At 34.0% G+C, this 22,596-nt stretch overlaps 2 protein-coding genes across 2 annotated transcripts; one reads left to right on the top strand and one right to left on the bottom strand.

Moving 5' to 3' along the window:
• Nucleotides 1–7,400: 7,400 nt before the first annotated feature.
• LOC124633496 lies at nucleotides 7,401–11,119 on the bottom strand. Its single transcript, XM_047168736.1, has 2 exons — nucleotides 10,523–11,119; nucleotides 7,401–10,073 (listed from the first exon to the last, which is right to left on the bottom strand). Exon 2 carries the CDS (start codon nucleotides 10,062–10,064, stop codon nucleotides 7,752–7,754), a length of 2,313 nt encoding a protein of 770 aa, XP_047024692.1. The 5' UTR covers nucleotides 10,065–10,073; nucleotides 10,523–11,119; the 3' UTR covers nucleotides 7,401–7,751.
• Nucleotides 11,120–20,216: 9,097 nt separating this feature from the next.
• Nucleotides 20,217–22,233, top strand: LOC124632912. The gene is made up of 4 exons (XM_047167922.1): nucleotides 20,217–20,230; nucleotides 21,150–21,199; nucleotides 21,316–21,429; nucleotides 22,100–22,233. The coding sequence occupies exons 1-4, from the start codon at nucleotides 20,217–20,219 to the stop codon at nucleotides 22,231–22,233; spliced, it is 312 nt and encodes a 103-aa protein (XP_047023878.1).
• The last annotated feature ends 363 nt before the right edge of the window (nucleotides 22,234–22,596 follow it).

Here is a 22,596-nt window from a genome sequence, read left to right as displayed (position 1 = left end):
ATAGAATATCATAAAGTATATGCGATATGATTTAATGTGATTGTGAACGACACACCCGATGTATAAAGAAATCTGCCCATATCACTAGTTGTATAAGGTACAGAACAAAATCATTGAAGCTCAGACGTACCTAAAATACAATACAAGAAGACTATGTACCATTAATCGCGTGTCGGATGTTCATTAATATAGTGGTCTGTACTTGCCACAGTTCTCAGTAGGTACATTCTTCTAACGGCACCAGTAATTATGGTCTCGTGTTCTAACTATTGGTATTTAGTTTAAAGATCGCTGAAAAAAAGGTAGCTGTATGTTTCATACAAGTACATAAGCGGAAATATTGAAAAGTTGTTTTTGTCATTAATAATTTTATATAGGTATCGGGTGTGTCATACCTACATACTTACATACATTAAAGTCTATCACATATACTTTAATTCATTCTTGTAATTAAACATTTTCACCAAATCTATTCAGTGCTTTAGCCACAGGACAGGAATTATTTTTCGTTTTCATAATTAAGAACATTACGATTGTAAAGCAGAGGTAAAGTCCGTAATCAAAATAAAACCTAGTATAAAATTAGCAAAACCTTTAACTAAAAGAACTAATAAATGTTTGAAACTGAAAAATGAAACGTATTTTAATAAAGATAATGTCCATAATCATATGTAGGTACGTCCACGTTATGAGCGAAAAGAAAAGAAAGCCAACCTGACTTTTTGAATATCGAATTTGCCTTTGAATAGATATTGAATTTGGCACTATTTTTATGTTATATGTTGCGATGTGACGTTGCCGCTCCTACAACACAGGTCAGTGAATAGGGTATTACATGCATTTTTGAAATATATCTTAAATAAATTCTTTAGTCTTAATATATCTCTAAAAAATTAAAAATATTTTTTTTTCTCACGTTATGTACGAATATAAATTAATTGTTTTATCATAATTTCAAATTTCGCGCGTATTTCGCGAAAACGCGGCACACAACGGACGCCATGATTGTTTTTTGGTCATGACGTCATTACGTAAGAAAACAAACTACAGCTGTCAGTAATACATATTTTGATATGTATTGAAAATTTTAATAATGAGTAATTATGCTCCGTATCGTTGGTGTGTTGTTTCTGAATGTGAGAACACTAGTGTAAAAACACCAGACAAATTATGGATTCAAGTACCAGTGGATATAAATATGAGAAACACTTGGTTAAAAGTTGTTGACTACCGTAATGACGTCATTAGCATGGCGGCGACATTTCGTAGTGTTCAAAGACAGATAAAAAAACCTATAGTTCGGCCATTCAGAGAATGCGTTCCTGACACGTCGCGATTGAACTGACGACGTAACTTTGCAATGGCGTTGCAGTTACGATAAAAATATTTTTGCTGGTTGTTTACCGTTTTAACAATTGAGGAGCATTAAAACAACATTATTATATCAATAATCAATGAATGTTATTACGTCGTCAGTTCAATCGCGACGTGTCAGGAACGCATTCTCTGAATGGCCGAACTATAAAAACTTTAAACTGCAATAAAAAATATATTTATGTACCTTACGAAGTGAAACTAACATTTCCCGATTGCTTTTCCTCTAAACAATCATTGTAATACACTTTTAATTTTTTTCTCATCTAGACTAAAATACCCTATTATGCAATGTACATACTTATTTAAATGATGTTCTAATTCTTGCACATTTTATTCCATTCACTGTATTCGAAAATTATTATTTTTTATTTTTGCGTTCTTACATTTTTTCTTAGTTTTAATCGTAAATATTATCACCACTGTATACTTATATCGGGTGTGTCGTTCACAATCACATTAAATTAAATGCGTTAATGTACTGGTTAAAATATGACGATTAACACAAAGAAAAAAGAAAAATACGTAAAAATAAAAAAAATATATTTTTTCAAACAAAGTAAATACAATAAAATGTGCGAAAATTAGAACACCATATAAAAGTCAGTCACTACAAACAACTGGAATTCTCCCTTGAAAACTGACAGCTGTCAACTGATCAAAACATTCGATACTCCTAACTTTATCTCTGCTTTACACATGATGTTGTAAATTATAAAAACGAAAAATGAATCCTGTGGCTAAACCACTGAATGGATTAGGTTATTCTTTTTACAATTCGCCATAGAATATCATAAAGTATATGCACGACACACCCGATATAACGTATTTAATGTAATGTTATTAGGTATGACTAGGGTTGCCAGATACAGGTATTTCAGTTCCGGGAAAGAGATTTTCAATAAAAAATAATCTATATAATTAAAATTGAATTGTTGTTCGTTAGTCTCATTAAAACTCGAGAACGGCCGATTAAGCTAATTTTGGTTTTAAAATATTTGTAGAGGTCCAGGGAAGGTTGGAACGATACGAAGTTCGCGGGATCAGCTAGTAGAAAATATAAAAAAAGTATTTTATGTGGCTCAAACTGTTTTTTTTTACATTGGACTTCATCAACATCTACATTGGACAAAATATTTTTATCGATAAATAAACACACTTTTATGCTTTTATGTTCAAATTATTCGTAATTTTATTGATAAACTCGTCTAAACATTAATTACTGGCTTGTTTGTTCAATATAAAAGTTTATTTCCACTATTCCACTAGACGTAGTGTAGTACAATCAAATCGGCAAAACCAACATAGTTTTAACGCTTGTGCATTGCACCATATGCAAAATGTTTGTATTGTTAATTGAATCTGCAGTTACCATCCTTTTTTTTTTGTTAAAATCCAGCATGCCGTGGATAAGGCTTTCTGCTCAATCGAATTATACTGCTACATAATTGGAACATCTATTACAAAAATAAATATCTACAAATATAAGTAGTACACGTTTTAATATTTTTCGAGTTACCTATTTGTTTTGACTGTAATAACAAACAGCTATTTTTACTAGGGTAATTTTAAGGTTCGCAAAAGATTTACGCAGGACATACTTAGTGGAAAAACAAAGTGTAAAATTATTTTATTTGGACGTTTTGAGGACATTATCCACAGTAGAAACCGATGCACGGTTATGCCCAGTAACTGTTGCACGCAAACTGTGAATTGGACACATTTCGAGCAAAGCGTGTTTAGTTCACGCTTGAAAAGGCTCGCGTCAGCTGTTCACATTCTCAATGTAAGCGTCCGTAGGTAACCCAATGTCCGTGTAGGTACGAGTATGAAGCGCAAACGTACGCGGCAGAAAACCAGCTTATTACACCAGTGAATGTTGCAAATATTTCATTTTCCCTATTTTGGTGTGAAAAGCAACTAAAGTTAACACATTACCCGGCTGCGAGACGGAAACGGCCCGTCATCACGGCATGCTGCTCGCGTGCCGCCGGTTAGTCTCACTAATGTGTGTTCGCAACATTTTTATAGCTGTTAAAGGCAATAAATATACAAACGCCCCCGTGTCGGTCCGTAAACGCCTCTAGAGGATTACCCGCTGACGTATTGTGTACAAACTGACCAAGATTGTTACACAGACGGACGCCGCGCGAACATTTCGTAACAACTCCGGTAATATATGGAAATGTTTCACACAATTGGATTTTATTTCTCCGAAATCTTTGTACATATACAACATGTAAGTAGATCACTTACTTACAAGGAAAGCCATAATTCCTTGATGTCTTCAACCGTCACTTCTGACACGAAACATTGTAATTTTACTGAACTCTCAGTTTATCTGCCTACTCGTAGCAACTGACTACGGCGTAGCATTTTGCTACACAATATTCTCATTTGCTTTAAAAAGAACATCTACATAAGTTTTACATAAAGTCTAATAAATATTTATGATGCCCGCAGCTCTAGTAAAATACTTGAAACATGCTTGTTAGCTTTATTTGACTTGGACACAAAGGTGCTATTTAAATAGTAGCTCAGACGGTACTAACTTCCATTAATATTTGAAACATTATTATTATTAAAAGCGATTTTGCATAAATATGTTATTCACTTAAATACTTACGCTTGTTTAAATCATTTCATTTTCGGTACGGTGAGAGATTATTCATTTTGCAGCTGTTTATCTCCGTACGGATTATGTAAAGCTCATTAGCCATCGGAGTTCATTAACGCGATCCGTAAAAGTTTGACGGGAATTTTAGACAGTCGAGAATAATTAAAAGAGTTCGGCTTAGCAGTTTCAAAGCCGACTTTGGGCCCGTGTGTTTCCCGTAAATCCAAGTAACCTCTTTATCCTATGCCGTGAGGGAGCTACCTCGCTTCTTTTGGTTTCAGTTCATTGGTTCCCTTTGAGGGGACTTGATCTAACTGTAATTTGATTTCATCTGATCAAAACGAAAAAGTCGTCGCCCAAAAATCTTTTACTGTAAACAGTTTTACATAACACATTTGCAGTAACATGACGAGTATTCGAGCAATCATTTCATACTCACGGGAGTGTTTGTAACAACATCGTTTAAAGTGTTGACAAACAATAAATGTTTATTAAACAGAGCTTTGATAGTGGCTCTGAATAAAGGACAGCGGTTAATTCACTTACTGACAAAACTCCATTTTATTTCGAGCACAGTAGGACCACTGTACGTCACAAGGCTTCATTTTTCGATGAAACTTTTGGGCTTTTAGTCCGAACGGTAACAACGTGAATGGGGTCGAGTTATTTGATCAACTACACTGTTATTTAGTTTGGTCCGCTCACTTTTTGTTGATTTTAATCCACTGAAAATGGGCTATAAAAGAATTGTAGTATTATTTTGCTGTTAACGCAGATTGGCTGGTGCTGCACAACAATGATTTATTATTTAACAAGCTTGGAAATACATTATTGGCACAATGATCATTAAATGCACAAACTACAGAACAATGCAGTGAAGGATCGTTTTTGTACTACATTATGTTTGTCCGGCGGCTGTACATATAATGTATTTGGTGTAACATTTCCTATTTATTAATTTATGCATAAACTAAACCTAATAATGGTAGGTAAACAAAAATAGAAATGTACGAACGTTTTATTGTTTTATTTTTTCAATAATTTATATTTCGCAATAAAGCATGTACCTATAATATTGATTTAAATATTTAACTTAGTACTAAGAACGTACTGTAGAAATAACGATCATAATACTTGACAACGTCACTACTCTCCCGAGAGTCGTATCTGTATCATAGAGAAAGAAGAACAAAACTATTTTTTAGACATAGGAAGAATATTGTCGGTTTTGTTCACAGTTTGTACCTCACGGGAGTTAAACACAGCTCACGTTATCTAAGTTCACTGTTGCTCACTGACACACATGCCTCAGAATGATCTCGGTCTACTTTTGAACAGTCTGAAAAAAAATCACAAACAAATGAATCCACACTTTTACTTTCTTACCTCTGTTGTGTCCAAAATAAATGTCTACATACCTACAACATGTCTAAGTTTAGAAATGTTACCACAATTTTATTAACCTCCTCGGCTACCTACAGACAGATTTACTTACCGCCTTTATTTTTTCTGAACATAACTTTATACCTAGAGCCAACTGCAAACAGCTTTCAGCTCTAAACTTGAATTTTAAAATAAAATTCTAGATTATTCTTGCTTTGAGTGACCCGAATGATGCATTGTGATATATGAGCCATCAAATTCATTCCGAGCAATATGCGCTGGACGGTCGAGATCGAGCTCCAAAATAAATAACATTATTTGTTAAACGTATTAAAGTTGAAACGGTCCCTGAACAAACTTTAAATTGTCAGTGTTTAACATTAAATTTAATGATTTAAGCTTGGCTGTGGATTGGACAAAAACTTTTGTAACACAGATGTATAAGGGAGACATTTTAAATAATAGCTATAGCAAGTATTTTTTTTTTGAATTGTAGTGATTTTGAAACTCGAAATAAATGTTGGTATGCACGAGTTGAAGCCTTGTTCAAACCAACTTTTTTCTTGTCGTGCTCGATTGACGTGCGCTTGATAAGTGCCCGTAGCTGTCATCCAGATAAAAAGTGGAAAACCAAAAATTCGAAATCAAAGCAAAATGAAAGCCAAACGTTATTTATTGTCTATTTCAATTTAAAAATACATGCGATATGTTATCCTAAAAAATGAATATCAATATCTGAATCAGTTATCTATTTCAAATATGAAAGATCGATTTAGTACAGTAAATACGTTTACAGTCAGTAACCCGAATTCACATTGTTATTTTATATGAATGGTAACACTTACTTTGTGTATCTAAAGGATAAGATGTTTTAAGGGAACGTCGCGACTAAAAGCCATACTTAGCCATGTTATTGAAGATAAAACATTGATATTACAGAGCTAAAATTGTTTCTGCTTGAACATAAACTCATTAATTGTACGAATATCGTATTTAATAAGGAATGAGAATTCGGAGCTAAAGGTTCTGAATTAAATGAATTCATGTATATGTTACTTACTTTACTTTTTTTAAGTCTGCATAGCTAAAATTTTAGGAAGGTATGTAAATAAACGAATTCGTTCGCGCATGGTTGATAAACTTAATTCATCTAAAAATGTTCATCGCATCATTGAGTCGCAATGTTTAATTAAAAGCGAGATAGTTACAGACTCGTTCCTCTTTAAGCCATAGAAACATTTTCACGTAACGAAGCCATAAAACTAACAGAATTAAAACACTCTTTCCTCCCTTTAATTCTTTTTATAACGTTGGAAATCGTCTTGTTTCTGCCGAGCCACATCCAGTAATATCAACATCCCGACATAGGTTGAAGTCCAAGTCAAAGAGAACAAAATGACTGGCAGAACCGAACCTAGGAAGGTGGCGTCACCAATTCTTCGCGAGTTTTCCTAAGATGTTACCGGCGACGTCCCCATACATCCTCTTTGGAACTCGCCTATTTTCTTAAAACCAAAAATGCGTGACAATTTAAATGTGTCAACTACCCCAACCGCCTAGTTAGTTCACTTCTAACTGATCATTATGGTCACGTCCACAGTAAGTATTTGAGCTAGAAGGTGTCTGACCTACCTGCCTTATGGTGTCTCCTCTCATCTTTCCTTCATCCGTGGTCAAAGTACTGAAGGCACTTGTATAAAGCAAACGCTTTAATTTAAAATGTATGAGCGTAATACAAGTACAAAGTGAGATTAATTTGATGTTGAGTCAATATACTTTGCAAAATTGAACTGTTTGGGTTCCTGGAACTTATGTATGATATTATAGTTTAGTGTTTGAGAAATGTTTTGTGAATTTAACGATATTTTTGTTGATTTATGTTTAAATTTTATTACTATGTTTGCTTTTGGAATTAAGTATGTGGGTCATAAACAAACTTGGGTTTCAAAAATAAAAATAAAATCAAAGTCGTATTTTGTTTGGTTCGAATCAGCATTTATTTTGAGAAACATAAAATAATTATAATAAAAATATTCTCAGAGATCAAAGCTTTGATTTTAATTAGTTTTTCAATATTTTAATTTATAACTGTCCACAGAAAAGACTTCACAATCAACAGAAAAGACAAAAGTTGTAATTTGTCTAAATAATTCTAAACTAAATAAAAGAGTTTTATTAAAATTACAACAATCTGGCTGTATTAATCATCTTCACATAAAAAATGTCATAAAATAAACAATCCTCTCGTTTTGAAAAAATAATGAATTTATGTCCACAGAAGGGATTTATTTTCGGTTGACTTAAATCAAACATAATGTCAACCAAACTGAACGTAAAATAATATAGAAATAAACATAATGAGACATATCATATTGTTTTATTCGTCATCGCCACTATCAGTGTAGGGATCGACAAAAGGTTTTTGAGACTGCTTAGGTCGTACAATGAAGTCGCCTTCGCTGCTGCTGTCTGTGGGCAATGGATGACGATAGCGAGGTGTAAAAATAACATCAGAGTCATCAGAGTCTGAAAGGAACTTGGATCTCTCATCCTGCAGAGGTAAAGACACGTCTGAATCATCAGAGTCTGGCAGGAAACCAAATCTTTTACAGGGACGTGATGGGACATTATGAGAAGTACCTCCATCAGGTGTAATCTGATCTGACCTATAAGTTATTGTAGAAGCATTAGCCGTGTCTTCACTTCTCGGAGAAACGTTCCTTGCGTCAGCCATACTCAAGGGACTATGCGTTTGTGTATTATTGGACGGAACCTTTATCTGGCCAATTTCAAAATGCGGGCAAACAGCATTAGATGCACAAGACAGACAACTAAGCCTTCGGGCATGTAAAATATTTGGATCATTTTGATTCCAAGAAAGTTGATGTATCTTAAATGTCCCTTTATAAGCTTTCATCGCATTTTTATCTACTATTTCTTGAATGTCTTCAATATTTGGATCCCCAATTCCGTAGATCTCAATTCCTTTACAGTTCTCTTTTAGACATAACATAAGTGAGTCATAGTCAGACACATCTTTGCCCATCGCAACCGAACTGTCGCACAGCCTTTTTATGCAGCCACCTACTCCGTCTGGAGCACCTTTGCCATGCCCCTTTTCGCTATAGTGCCAAACAATATCGGTCACGTCATTTAATTCTCGACTAATGAATTTAACAATTAAAAGAAACATAGTTTTGTTTCGGTATTGGGTCGTTGGGCCGTCACTCAAAATATGTAGTTCTGTTAAATTTGGACTGAGTTCTTTAATTCGCTGTAGAATTGGTTTAAGGTGGGCACAGATCATAACAGGATCATGGCGTAAATTTTTTGAAATAGAACACATGGATGTAGTTTGGAAACCATTATTCGGAAATTCTGCCGCGCTATAATAAACGCAAGTATGAAGAGACAATTGAGGCTTCGAGCCACCAAAATGAGCCGACTGAACCTCAGCACTATACTTACAATTATAGTTTTCGGAAAAGTCTACATGCAACAAGCCTTTGGTAGACGTTAATTGTTGTTTAAATGTTTGTATTGATCTCATTTGATGAATCATATTAGCTACATGTTGCATGAATACTGGTAAATTTAAATGTAATAACTTCACTAGCGCACCTATCGTAGTTTTAACAGTTTCTTTAACACATTTCTTGCACTTTTTCTGTACACCTTTGATAACTACATCCACGTCTTTTGTAACCCATCTATCATAAGTTATATAATCGTTTTCGGCAAAGTTATTAAAATCAATTTTCTTATAAAGACAGCTCTGACACTCTCTCTCTAAACATTTAGGAGTCAGTGTATTATTACAACACAATGCCTTAGCGGCATCGGATGCAGATCCGTAAGAAACAACTTTCGATTTTTGAAGTGATCGAATTATGTGATCATTATTTTCGTGTAACGTACAGAGACACGTGTTTCTTGAAGCTGCTTTTGGAAACAGAACCCAAAAAGGTCTATATCTCCTAAAAGTCTGATATGAAATATTAAATCCTGTTTTGAGTTTAAATATTATGTGTAAGTTTAAAAGTGTGTCATTTAGTAAACGAATTTGCCTTTTGCTTTTTTTCCTAGTTATTGTTTCATTTTTACCTGCAGTTAATCTACTATATTCGTCATTTATTAAAAAATCATGCACAGCTTTTCTTATATCCGTTTTCAAGACTTTATTTCTAGAACTCGACTTCGATGCTTTCTGTTTTCTTTCTTCTAGTCTTCGTATTCTCATTCTATACTTTTTAATTACCTTCCCCATCTGAAACACCTTTTTCTTTAAAGCCTCATTTTCAGCTTTTCTTGCTCTTTTATTTCGGGCAGCTACTGCACGTCCAGATTCAACTCGCGAGAGTGAGGAAGACGGACTTGCCGGTGGAGTATTTTCTTGTATAAGTGATTCAGTAGCTTTTCGCATCTTTAATAATTGTCGCCGTTTCTTCGATTTTTCGCGCCACATTTTTCTTATTTGCCGCTGTTGCCTCGGTGTAAACTGATCAATTGTTTTAATATCTCCTCTATCCTTTTTCTTATGGTATCTTTCTCTATCTTGTTTGCGTATCTCTTCAACAGCAGCTTCAGTTAACTTAGCCCGAGCTCGACGCATACTTAATTTTTTTTGTTCACGCCGTCTCATCTTTTTTTCTTCATCAGTAAGATTCTTTAGTGTATTTTTTCTAGGCATTTTAATTTACTGAAACAATGACAATGAACCATGTACCCACACCAAGCCAAGCATTAAAAAAGACATAACACGTAAATGCAACACAATATTGGTAAAAAAGTCCCATAATAAACATGACAATAAATATATTATACATGGCATAATATCCTATGCAAAGTAACAAAAACAAATGCTCTAGCTGTTCAACACATAATTTGTTTGCAAAAAGCAAGTTTTAGTCTTAATAGATGTCACTTCTGTGGACACAGTCTTTTCCGTGTCAATGTCCACAGAAAAGTCTACGTCCACAGAAGTGACTGTCTACGGAAAAGTTTGTCCACGGATGAGAAAATCAATCAAATCAAGCGTAAAAACACGTCAAAATTTTAGGTTAGAATTTAAAAAGCAATGCTTGTAAAAATGGCGTCCCATAACAATTGATGTTAATAGATTTCCATAATATTTGATAAAACACTTACCGTGGTATCGAAGTCACAGAAAAGTCGCAATGATCTTTTATATTATACTGAAATAATCTTTGATTTAAGCAATTTTTGTTTTTTAATTGACGGAGCGCATGCAGACCGAAACCAAGGTATCTTAAACTGACAGCGATTGAAATGTTACCAGTTCAAATAAACAATTTAGGCTGCGTTCCAAATATTGAGAATTCAAACATTGTATATATTATGACCACGGAAAGAGTCGCGGACCTAATAACAAATTGTTCATGTATCATAATTTGAAGAAATTTTATTTAAATATTGTATAACAGTGGAAAAATGGATTTTGATTATATTAATAACGGTTAAAAGAGGTGATGTATTAGTATTTGTAAATTATTACATTTTAATTTTGATCATGAAGTTTGAAACCGCGTTTGGAAACGGTCCACGGAGGGGTACAAAAAGGATGTTTATATTTTAATATTTTTAAAACTAATAATTAAAATGTAAAAATTACCTGGTAAATTAATGGTGTACACTCATATTAAATAACTGTAAGTATAAATATGGTTGATTTACATTGTTTTAGTTAAGTTTGAGTCAACGCACACATAATTTTAATGTTCTGTTTATGACCCATGTAGCATCTAAGCGAGATGCTCATAAGCGTACTACGCAGGCCTGAATAGGACTGTATTTAATAAAAACGCTTCAGCAAGATTGTAAAAATATTGTAATGTGTCAGACTATCTTGACGGAGAAAAAATTAATAAAATATAAAATAAAACACACACACAAAAAGGTAGGAAGGTATAAAGGTTTTAGTCCGCCACAAGTACTTAAAAAAATGATCCCAAAAATATAAGCCGCTACTTATCCACTATTAAGGAAAACCTACCACAACGTAAAAAGCAGTGCCTGTCTGTTAAATACACGGCACTGCTTTAAACAGTTTAAAACTTTCGCAAACAGAATAAATACTAAGCAAACAAAACGTTTTTACAATTTTACTTAAAAGACTAACTCGTAGAATTATCACGTCCGCCACGTTAAGTGGAGTCACTCTTAAATTTTAAGCTAAAACACAAGAACTAACACTGAGTAAGCATTAAAATTTAACTACGTTATGCGGTTAACAAAACACCGGTGCAGTTAAAGTATAAGCCATGAATTTATTCCCAGATCGGTGCTAATAAGAACTACGGTCGTGATGCGAACTCGACGGAATTCGCGGCAAAGATCGACCTTCACTTGTTAAAAGTATGTTACTAAATCCTCCTCGTATTCATACGTATTTATTGGGGAGCAATCAATAAAATCAAGCAGCAATAAAATTGAGATTATCTTCCATCATTATAGTGCTCAAAGTATGGATTTTTATTGCGGCACGAGAGTCGTAATTGTCTAAAAGTGACCCTTCACAATATCAAGAGCTGAAATATCCTTGTACGTACACAAGATATAAGTGAGTAGTTTTGTTAGGTAGGTAAGTTTTTAGGCCGAACAGTTAAGTACCTTCTAGTTATTAGTTAAGTACCTTCTTATCATCTGACTGGATATAAAATCAAAGAATTATAATGTGGTATACATTATAATTCATCAAAATTTTATTTTTAAACACGTACCTACCTATTTTTACTTTTCATTTTTTTAAATAAACTTTCATATAACTGAATAAAATAATTATGACTCTTTCGTATTTTGACTGTAAATCTACAAAAACTCTTTGTAAAACCGAAAAGAAAATAAAAGGATTTGGTCGTTCATTAACGAATACGGGTTACACATTTAGCGAAGAGGAGGATTAAAGGTGAGAACACACATTACGGGGAAAGAAGCAGCATTAAACATTTAGCACATATCTGCCAGTTTATTTAACAGACAGCGAACATAATTACTGCATTAGGCGTTGATATTCCGTTATGTATTCCGGACTAGCACGGATTTTGTTGTTGTTGCTTGCGGCCTTTCTTTTTTAATTACCTATTTACTAAGTAAAATGTCACATACAGAAAAGGAAAGATTGGCAATCCTTGATAATCCATACTAATATAGGAGAGGAAAACTTTGTTTGGAATGGATAAACCCAAAAACTACTAGACCAATTAAAAAAATCTTTCTCCATTAGAAAGTGACATTATATGCGAGTAATAGACGCGGGTGAAACCCAATAAAAATCTGTTTTTCCAAAAGTCGATTTTTTTACTAGAAATATTTATTGCTTTAAAAAAAGCATTATAAATTATTTCGGCCCATTACCCGCTTTCCGCCGACTTCTCTCAAAGTGTCCTCAGCTTGGCAGATAAGCTTAAAATGCATCGGTAATGAGCTTGCACGGCCTAACTAACCGGGAGGATATAAGAGGATTTTTCGGTTGCATTTTCATTGTAATTTATAGTCTGCTTCTCTGTGATAACTAGGCGTTTTGTACTTTCCTTTTCATGCAGTATACTTTTTATCTTCACACGTGTTGCTAATTTTAGTACCAGGCAGTTTTAAAGGCTGTTTATTTGGGACACGCCTACTTTATTTGGGAAAGGAAACTGAATATAAAGGTAGATGAAAAATAGATACCTAGAATTATTTCTGTTATCTGTCGTATTACACGGTAACGAAGTCAAAGGAAACGTAGAAGTCTTTTTTATAATAAAACATTTCAATCTTTCAACTTAGTTTTAGCTTTGTGAAATAATGAAATATTTTTCAATAGCCAGTATTTTAAAATAAAATTTAGAAACAGAATTTGTTATTGATATCTAGACGAACTGAATTTATGCTCCATTTATATTTGTGTAAAATGAAATAGAAAAAAAATCACGAATTTCAAATGATAGCAGTAGGTAAATACATAAACTCTATCATTGCATAAAAATAAATTTATTAGCTCATTTCATTTCCCATTCACTAAAACATATCTAAATGCCCATTCACTTGAAAACTATTACTTTTGAAACTGAATAATTTCCTGTACATAAATGAGAAGCGCAAAAGAAATAATTATTCCGTTTGAGAATATTGCGAACGCTTTGAATTTCCTGCGGTAAACGAGGTAGTCGCTTCGGTTTCCCGGTAGCCTTGTGCAATGACGTTCATATGCCAACTATTACCTATTACCGTTTTTAGAAGTAGCTGGTGTCAACTTTGAGAGACAGCGTTTCTGGGTATATTTTATTCTTGCCACATTTATATGAAAATTTTTACGTGGATGTGTAAAATATTTTCTTTCATAATTTAAGGTGGTGGTTAATCAAGCCTGCAAGGTTAAATTCCGCTTTTTATAAATTGGATCGAAACTTTAACGTCTGGCTGTAGCATCTGATTTCCATGGTGACTCATATTGTCATAATTATTATTCTATTTTTATTATAGTTCCCTCCCTAGCGTGACCGATATTATATAAAGATCAATTAACCTACCTAAATAATAATATCCAACAGTAATTGTATTTAAAACGCCGACCGTACCCGCTATGCCCAATAGATCGAAGTCAACTAAAGTGCTAAATAATGTCGCAGTGGACTAAATTAAAAGACGTTAGCACACACGGCCGGCCAATGTACGACGTTAAATGCAATAGGGAACGACCCAGTTACCAGCTAATGAAAACCGTTTAAAACGTATTTATTCTTCGTCACCAAAATTAGCATGAAAACTACATCAAAACAATTGAAAATTTTGTTATGCACGTGAAAATGGTGCCATAATTCAAAAATTAACAAACCTTTGTGCAGCAGTGCACATTTAGTGAATATATTACGCTGTTTAGTTGGCTGTTGTACGTTCAAAGTTGCGCTTCTCTACATCCCCGTGGAAGAGCTAAATCTTCGCGACTCTAAAGAAAATGTCCACTATGTTTCTGGTCCACACTTGAACAAGCTTGGTTTGTACTGGAACGCTCTTTGCATTGGATACTAAGGTTTTTTGTCATAATGTAGTTTCTTTATATATTGGCTTAGTACATACTTTCCTTATCCATTCGCGTGTTATTATCCCTACACTCAGACCCATATGTGCCAGCAGATCTTTAAATGGACTTGTAGTAGACGTACCCCTTGAGAGGTATCTGCTGCCATAAGACGCAATAGTCAGGTAGGTATATTAAAATCAATAAACTTTATTAAGGCGACGAATTGGTCAACAATAATTCCATAACCGGCACGCGCATCTAAGACGCCAAAAGGGGTCGGAGCGTCTGAGCGGGGCGAGGATAACAATAAGCGCGCTAGCTTATAACTAAAAGTCGTAAGCGACAAAATGGTTTTGTAATTTTATTATTTAGAAATGATAATTTGATAAAAATTCCCTCTACAATTTTAAAGAGTATGTATATACTCAACTACTAAAAAAGTTAAGAGGCTTAAATCGGTCCCGTTTGCCCATAATATGTGAATCTCTTTTTAAAAAGAGGTATGTTTGATATATTTTTCTCTGTTATAAAAGTTACCTAATCATGTTTTGACGTCTAACAAAATAAGGTTTATATCATGAACTTTCAGGTAACCAAGTTGTATTTTGATCCGTTTTGTATTTACTGAGAAAAATTGAGATCCTTGGCGCCAAAAATTCCAATTCGTCCTCTTAATACCTCTCAGCAGAAGTGGATGGCCGCCAATCAATCTTTATTCGACAACAATATCAAGAAGATTGCTTTATTTATACCAGTCAACAATAATAATAAAGCCCTAACAAGTATTACATTTTCATATTAACAAGACGGCCTGGATTTCTGAACAGCAAACAAAAGTTAGGGGTTGTATCGTGAAACAATAGCGGGAGGTACCCTGATCGGGATTGTCCGACGATCTCTACACGGGGTAACTAAAACTAACTGATCCTAACCTTGTTACCGGACGAACGTTTTATAAGGTTCACGATACGCCTTCCAACTTCGCGTCTTACTCCCAAAGAGTAGAATAAATACAAACGAACAAATCAAATTTAAACGCTGTGGGCGGAATATTAAAGGTTCCGTTATGTGTTCAAGTAATAACGCCGGACCCTAATTTATACGCGTTGATAAAGGGATTGCTTTGAAAACTTCTTGCCGAAACCTCCTTGTCTAATCTTGAAGTAATTCAATTAAGTAACTATTTTGACCTTACTTCGTAACTAGATATTGTTTTCAATCTTTATGTTACCCTTACAGTGTTATCAGAAACTCGACGTTAGAGTGTTTTAGCTTTATCTATAGAACATACTTACATGAATGTAAATCATTAAGTTCTTTTATTTATTTAGATTAGTCATGAATTCATTAATACAATTCATGTTAAACGCGTTCCTAACATCCCCGGAATGCGCAGCGCAGTAAACAGTTTCCTGAAATAGTTTCGTAAATTAATTAAAGATTGAAACAGTTACACTGTTTCAAATGTTGTGGCGTGTTTGCGTAGTTTCTGAGTTTTATTTCAGTTAAACGCAAAAGGAACATAGGTAGGGAAACATTCCTGTGTGTAAGTAATTGTCGTCTATGAATCCATGGTGAATGTTCAGGTGATAAATATCAGAAGTTAAGTGGCTCAATCGAGTTGAGGTCTCTAAAGTTCAGTCTATTTTTTACTGAAACTACATTAGCATCATAATTTTATACCTTTCACAACTAAACCTCAAAATCTTTGCCATCTTCTTTAAATAAAATAAAATATTCAACTCATTCTAATGGTTATTTTTGCTGGCGTTTATTATTAAAAAGGCTCGCTTTGGCCTCTAAAAAAACACGGCGCCGTCCTAATAATGTCCGTAATAATGTCGAGAACGAAACGTGCATTAAGTTTAAAAAATAAACAGTTCACAGTTACGGTAGCGTTTGCGTTCCCTGTATTATTCAGTCAACTGTCGGGGAACGGCTTTCCTATGAAAGAACTAGTAGATTTACAGTCTGTTATTATTGCCAAAGTTTCTAGCGCTTGCAACGTACTGCGCCAACTTCAAGACTAAATGAAAATTATAATATGTATGAATACAATTGTTTTATTTATTGCGATAGTTTGTACAGTGAAGCTAGACATCTTTGTTGAGTCAGTTTATAACTTTTTCTAATTTATAAAGTTGGTGGATAGCGGTTCTGTTAGATATTGTTTGTGTTATAAAGTAACTTTGTACTACTCTGTTTGTTCCAATTTATAAAATAGAGCTGTCTGAATGTACTTTAATAATTACTTGAATAGCTGTTTGCATGAATGGCAAGTAAACTCGAAATTATTTGAAGTTCGCAGAATTTCTGCATTGCAGTAGATATCAAAGAAGTTTATTTATGCAATTAAAAATTAACTATTGCACATATTATATTCGAAGCTAAATTCAGAAACAGGATTTTATTAGATAAATAATTAATGTGCTTTGTTTACTTTGCAATGATTTGTTTTGACTTGTAAGGTGAGTAGACTACCTACTCTTTTGATAGGTGCCTATCAGATAAGTGTAGTTTCAGGTTTGTGTGGTTCAAAAAGAACGCGCTATTTTTATATATATATACATATATATTTAGGTGTAAGGCTTTCGAGTGGGAATCGACTACAAAATAATATCCAACCCTAAATAATAATTAGGTATAAATAAGCCGTTATATTGGTATTCTCAGCACCCAATTACCATTTACCAGTACCTATATCCAGTACATAAACCAATAGAAAACACACAAACAGAATGATAGAAAATAACTCATATTTTATACGTTAACCGTATCAACAATAACAAAAAGTTTCTCATATAAAAGTTTACAATATCGAAGTTAGAAACTTTACACTTAAGTGGTACTTGATCAAGTTTTTGAAAGTTGATGTTTTATAGTTATCCAGGAGGGTCGTATTTTGCTTGTGGAGACGTAAATATAAACAATATTTGTTTAATTTAAAAAGCGCTGTATCGGATTTGAATAAAATTTACAGATAAATAGATTACCTAAATAAACACAAGTATACTTAAATACTTCGACTAATTTTGATGTTTAAATAATAAGAATTGTCGGTGAAGACTTGGGCACAAATTTACAATATAATAGCTCATTCTGGTAAGTTTACCAAGTTGTAAGCCCCATGTCTGACATGAACAACCTTTACGGAACATGGGCGCCCAATAAATCACTACAACAAACAACTAAGGGATTCTATCAGAATTACCATACTAGTTTTGCGTCATCCGTGATTTCTATGTCATGCCAAAATATTCCTAGCTTCCGTAGCGAGTGCTACGGCGTAGCATTTATTAAAAAGCGTAGTCGTAGGCATTGCGTAGCGTTTTAACTGCTCGTTTCATTTGCCATTTGTAAAGCTCTAAGCCTTGCCTTGAGATATTTCTAGTTTTAACTCGAGCAAAAAAGAATATAGGATTTCATGGGGAATGAATAAGAAAAGTGTGAATTAATATTTATAAATAGACCACAGTTAGAAAGTGTTTGATAAACTTGTTTACGCAAAGTCCCTTTTTATGACGTCATCCTACACAAAAGGCGTCAGAATAAATTGTTGTTTAGACTTTGTCTGAAGGAGTCATGGGTTGACCTCTACTGTCCGATAAATATGAGAAACAACTTTCTATTCTACCTGCCAACCCACATATCTTGCATAGTTAATTTTGGGCTAATTTCGAAGAGACTGACTCAAATTGAAAGCATGACTGGCAGCAATAATTACTTTCATTTAAAAAAAAAGGTTGAATACAGTAACAAAATTCTTCGAAAAGAATACCTAACTACATTCAAACCTTCGCAAGTAATTCTACAACAATTACAACATTTTCCTGTTCTGTTACTCATGTAGTACATTAGAGCAAAAGTATGGGGCCGCCAAATAAACAGTAACGAACGAAGGTATCCTCTCTTTATACTAACTAGTTACGTCACTACCGTCATGACCATTCAGTACTTACATAAATAGAAAACTGGCAAACTAAAAGGTAGCTTCATATACCTACCTAGCACTGTTTTGTAGAAAATGAATTCCTTTGATATATTTTTAGCGGAGCCCCAAGCGATGTGAGTGTAACCTTGATTCCTTTTATTGCCGACTTAATACATATTTTAGAAGGATATTTATACGGCGTAATAGATAGCTATCTTTTACAACATTTTTAGCCTTTTCTTAAGCCTCCCGACGGCTAACTTTTTTAAGCCACCATTCAAGATTCACAATACATTACCTATAACACTTTTGTTCAAGATTCATATTACGTACATTAGCTATAATTTTTTTACTGGATCGATTGTTTTCTTAACGATGAATGATGAAAAGCTTTGCCTAGTAGTTAGATAGTATTGTTATTTTGTTACTTTCCATACGAATGGTGTGTACACCTTTAAGTGACGTTTTTGCACTGTATGGAGGATAAATGTGTTAAAAAATTTAAGCTATTTGTAAAAATGTCGTTGGTGTACCTTACTAAATAAATAAATAAATAGTAAATACCATAGGTAGATTAGGAAAAAGATACCTGTTTTCGCAACAAAACCTTATCAGATTTTAACTAACAGATTCTCATTCTCATGTCCAGTTTACGCAGAGATGAAAATAACCATTTTCTACATTATTTCGCACAAGGCTAAGTCACAACTGTTCTAGTTTCGAATGAAACTGGTCATAAACAAATAAAAACTTCTGAACAAGTAAGACATCTAATAATCCTAAGAGCAAAGTTCTGACTGCTTGAAAAATGTACGTTAGTATATTCTCAGATGAAAGAAATATCCTAGTGTCGAGACTTGAGATAGGATAACATTACAAACTTCTAAATAATAGCATTCTTTATTTTGTCATAATAAAAGAAAAAAAGGCAATTTGGGTTTTTGTGTCAGGGTGTATTAAATGTGTTTATTTATATCATAATGTAGATTAAACATATTATGTTGCTTGGACTGGCCTCAAACAGCGATGAGTAGAGAAAAGTGGAAGGCTTTGGGGGAAGCCTTTGCCCAGCAGTGGGACAGCTATTAATTAAAAAAAAATATTTATTTAAATTAACATTTTGTACTATTTATCAATATTCACCTACTAGCATAATTATTAAAGGAGCAGATAGAAAGTCTGAATTTTCATCACCTTTTATGCAGTGACAGAGACTTGTCAGATATTTGGGCCATGAGATTTAAACATGCATAAAACTGAAATATTAATAAGGCGCAGATTGATCCGTCGAATGAATATCGATTACGATTCAATTACCATATCAATTTCCTCTGTTTACTATCTGCTTCCAGGGGCTTCACTTGCAGTTTGATCTTTTTCCCATTATGTGTCTTTCAAATCCGTACAGACATTTTTGTGTAAATGCGCAAATAAATGGATATTATTTAAATACACTGTAGGAGCCTTAACGGGACTTTATAAATAAAACTTGACGACTGTATAACATAGGCTTTAATGCCGTTAAATGTACAATGATCACACATAGAAAACAAGTAAGTGCCCGGGGTCAAGCGCGTCGCAGAGAGAAGTGAAGGGAGCAGCACTCCCTTCGGTCGCCATCGCGGTTGCTCGATGAGGTGCGCCGACATACACAATTTTTTCAAAACAAACAGCCTGGTGATCATGATGTAAAAAAACTACTAAAGCAAACCTTTATCCGACATTCATTGACCTCTTTTCATTTTTAGACTTTTCTTTGTCTTTGCTTCGAACTCCAATTTGACAATTAAAGTCACTCATTTTGTAATTGTAATTTTCGTATTTACATTTTTATTTTTATTAATCTTATTTTCTGTTGACTTAACAAATATAAGTACCAATTTGGAGCAATGATGAAATTCAGGTGTGTTTTCTTGACCGTTTTTATGATGATCTAATATATGGAAGCTATTTAATATTAATGACTGTCTCTCTATTCATTAGGAACCAAGTACTATTCAGGTAGTCTAATTAAGTGATTCTAGCTTTCAATCAATTATTTCCGAGAAGTAATGTACAGCCTGCAATACCGCTCATTTATTAGACGCCTGGCTTCGTCAAAGAGGGAACTCATGCATTGATGACCAAAGCTTATTTACTTGTGGATTCAAGTCTTATTGCAAAGGCTTTGTTCCTCCTGTCGTTTCAATTGGTTTCAAACCAAAAAACTGTGATTTTTCTCTATATCATAGCTACCACAAGGTTCATAAACTTTAGGTTACTAGGACATTTGTACTCACAAAACACTGCTATTCAATACGAAGCATATCTTCCATATCTATTGTAGAAGCAACTTTGGTACAGAATAATAAACATAGGTAATGTTCTTCGTGAACATAGTTGTGGAGGCACAAGTTATCATTATTATGCTGAATTTTAGCAATTATTTCACTATTTTGAATACGCGTTGTAAGAATTTTAAACCTGGACCACGTTCGTACTTACAAAGTACGTCGTTTCAAGAATATTGTGTAAATTCATAGCAGTATTGTGCTTGAAGAGATTGACGAACTTAACAGCATATCATTTTGTTTGTGTTGTGTCTGATCATGGTTTTTCATAAATTTCTTCGTACCAGAAGTTGGCCTAAAGCTTATAATTAACTGGGCTGTTAAACAAAGCCGCTAACATTCATTCGGCAGACTTGAAGCGACTATTGCTAGACGTAGCCTCCTTAATTATACTCTTGCTCATAAATGGCGTTTTATCTACAAATGCCAGAGCTCGGCATTAAATAAAGTAGTTATTGTAGTAAATTATAATCACAACATTTTCTATTTCAGCTCATTGCTAATTACAACACTAATGCTCGGACTATTTATGCTTTCATCTGGTAAGTTTGTTTCTAATCTTTCTAAATCTTAATAGTTCCTTGTTATTGCTTCAATGTCCTATTTGAACAATAATAGGGGACAATAGGAGTGGCTCATAATTTCCTTGTTATTACAGGCTTGGTTTGCTTGCTCCGAGGTTTGGAATTGTACCAAAAGGAGGAGGCGCATAATGCAATACTGCGGTTTGTGTTCGGCTGTGTGTTCCTTGTGTTCGGACCTGTTGTTATAGGTTGGTTCCGTTTCTTATACTTATGTATAGTAGGTAAGGCTGATGTTCACCCATAGCATTGTTTTAACGGGCGTTTTTTGTAAAACAATTGTTTACTTTGAAAGTTGTACCTACGTGAAAATTCATAGTAAACAGTTATTTCAAGAAAACTGAGGTTCATCCTATCGGTGAGCGTGGGCCTGAATGAGAGTAGAAAATAAACAAATGAGAACCGATATGGGGTGAATCGTTTTTTTTTTTCGCTTTTCGTTGCTGTGAACTTTGTTTAGAATTTTATTTGTGTTACAGTAGAATTTGGCACAAAGTGATCAAATATGATTTGGAATAAAAATTGTGAATACAGATAAATTTTCAACAGCTTTTGATTTAGCTAAACTAATCATTATGCTTATTCTTCTCATTTTTCTCAAGTGTTCTTTTTCCTAATTGCTGGTTTAAATTACCAGAATTGGTAGGTCTTTTTGGTATCAAATCTTCAAATGATCCTTCTGGCTATGGGTACAGCGTGGGGAGTATCAGACTCTTGCTGACTAAAACGCACCATGTTCATTCTGAATCCCTTTGTGTACCACGGCCGCGGCAACTCTTGCCAACAATCCCACAGAATGTATAGGTCTTAAAATTAAATGTTAAATACTTGTTGTTACTGACATACAGCCTCGTTGCCCAGCTGTGGAGCAAAGTCTTCGGCGCTCAAGGTCTTCGTGCAAACGTGACAAGAGGTCCAGAAAGAGACCAGGGCCTCGCTTGAGTCAGCGTTCACAGAACGCCCCCCCTCCAAGATTGAGACGGCGCCGAGTTTAGTATTGAGTATACCTACCATGTATCATTGGGACTGGTGAACTTTTTGCAAAGGATTAGCTTTTCTTTGGCAAAATTTTCCACTGATAATGAATAAATTATTGCTATTGATAATGCAATTTGTTTGAGATACAACTTAGATTAGTTTCCCCATATATTTAAACTTCATATGCGTTCGGGTTACTATACTATTTTAATAGTTGGTAGTATTCTCTATTCACAGTATTTGTTATTTTTTGTATTTTCTCGCTTTAAATGATTTCATGAAAAGGCTATGGCTATGATGAATCAAATTACCGACTACAAATCAACCATATACCTTTGTCATCCATAAATAATTGATTATTCAGTAAATGGAAATCCATT

The sequence above is a fragment of the Helicoverpa zea genome, chromosome 9 (assembly GCF_022581195.2).
Source record: "Helicoverpa zea isolate HzStark_Cry1AcR chromosome 9, ilHelZeax1.1, whole genome shotgun sequence".
NCBI classification, from domain to species: domain Eukaryota; kingdom Metazoa; phylum Arthropoda; class Insecta; order Lepidoptera; family Noctuidae; genus Helicoverpa; species Helicoverpa zea.
The sequence above is the reverse complement of the archived record's forward strand: the minus strand, read 5'-3'. Positions and strand labels throughout refer to the sequence as shown.

Excerpts from the sequence above, each read along its gene's own strand:
- LOC124633496 (XM_047168736.1), bottom strand. The coding sequence starts at position 10,064 with ATGCCTAGAAAAAATACACTAAAGAATCTTACTGATGAAGAAAAAAAG.
- LOC124632912 (XM_047167922.1), top strand. Across the intron at positions 21,200-21,315 it reads ACTATTTATGCTTTCATCTG|GCTTGGTTTGCTTGCTCCGA; the intron begins GTAAGTTTGTTT and ends TTGTTATTACAG. Across the intron at positions 21,430-22,099 it reads GTTCGGACCTGTTGTTATAG|CTGTGGAGCAAAGTCTTCGG; the intron begins GTTGGTTCCGTT and ends CTCGTTGCCCAG.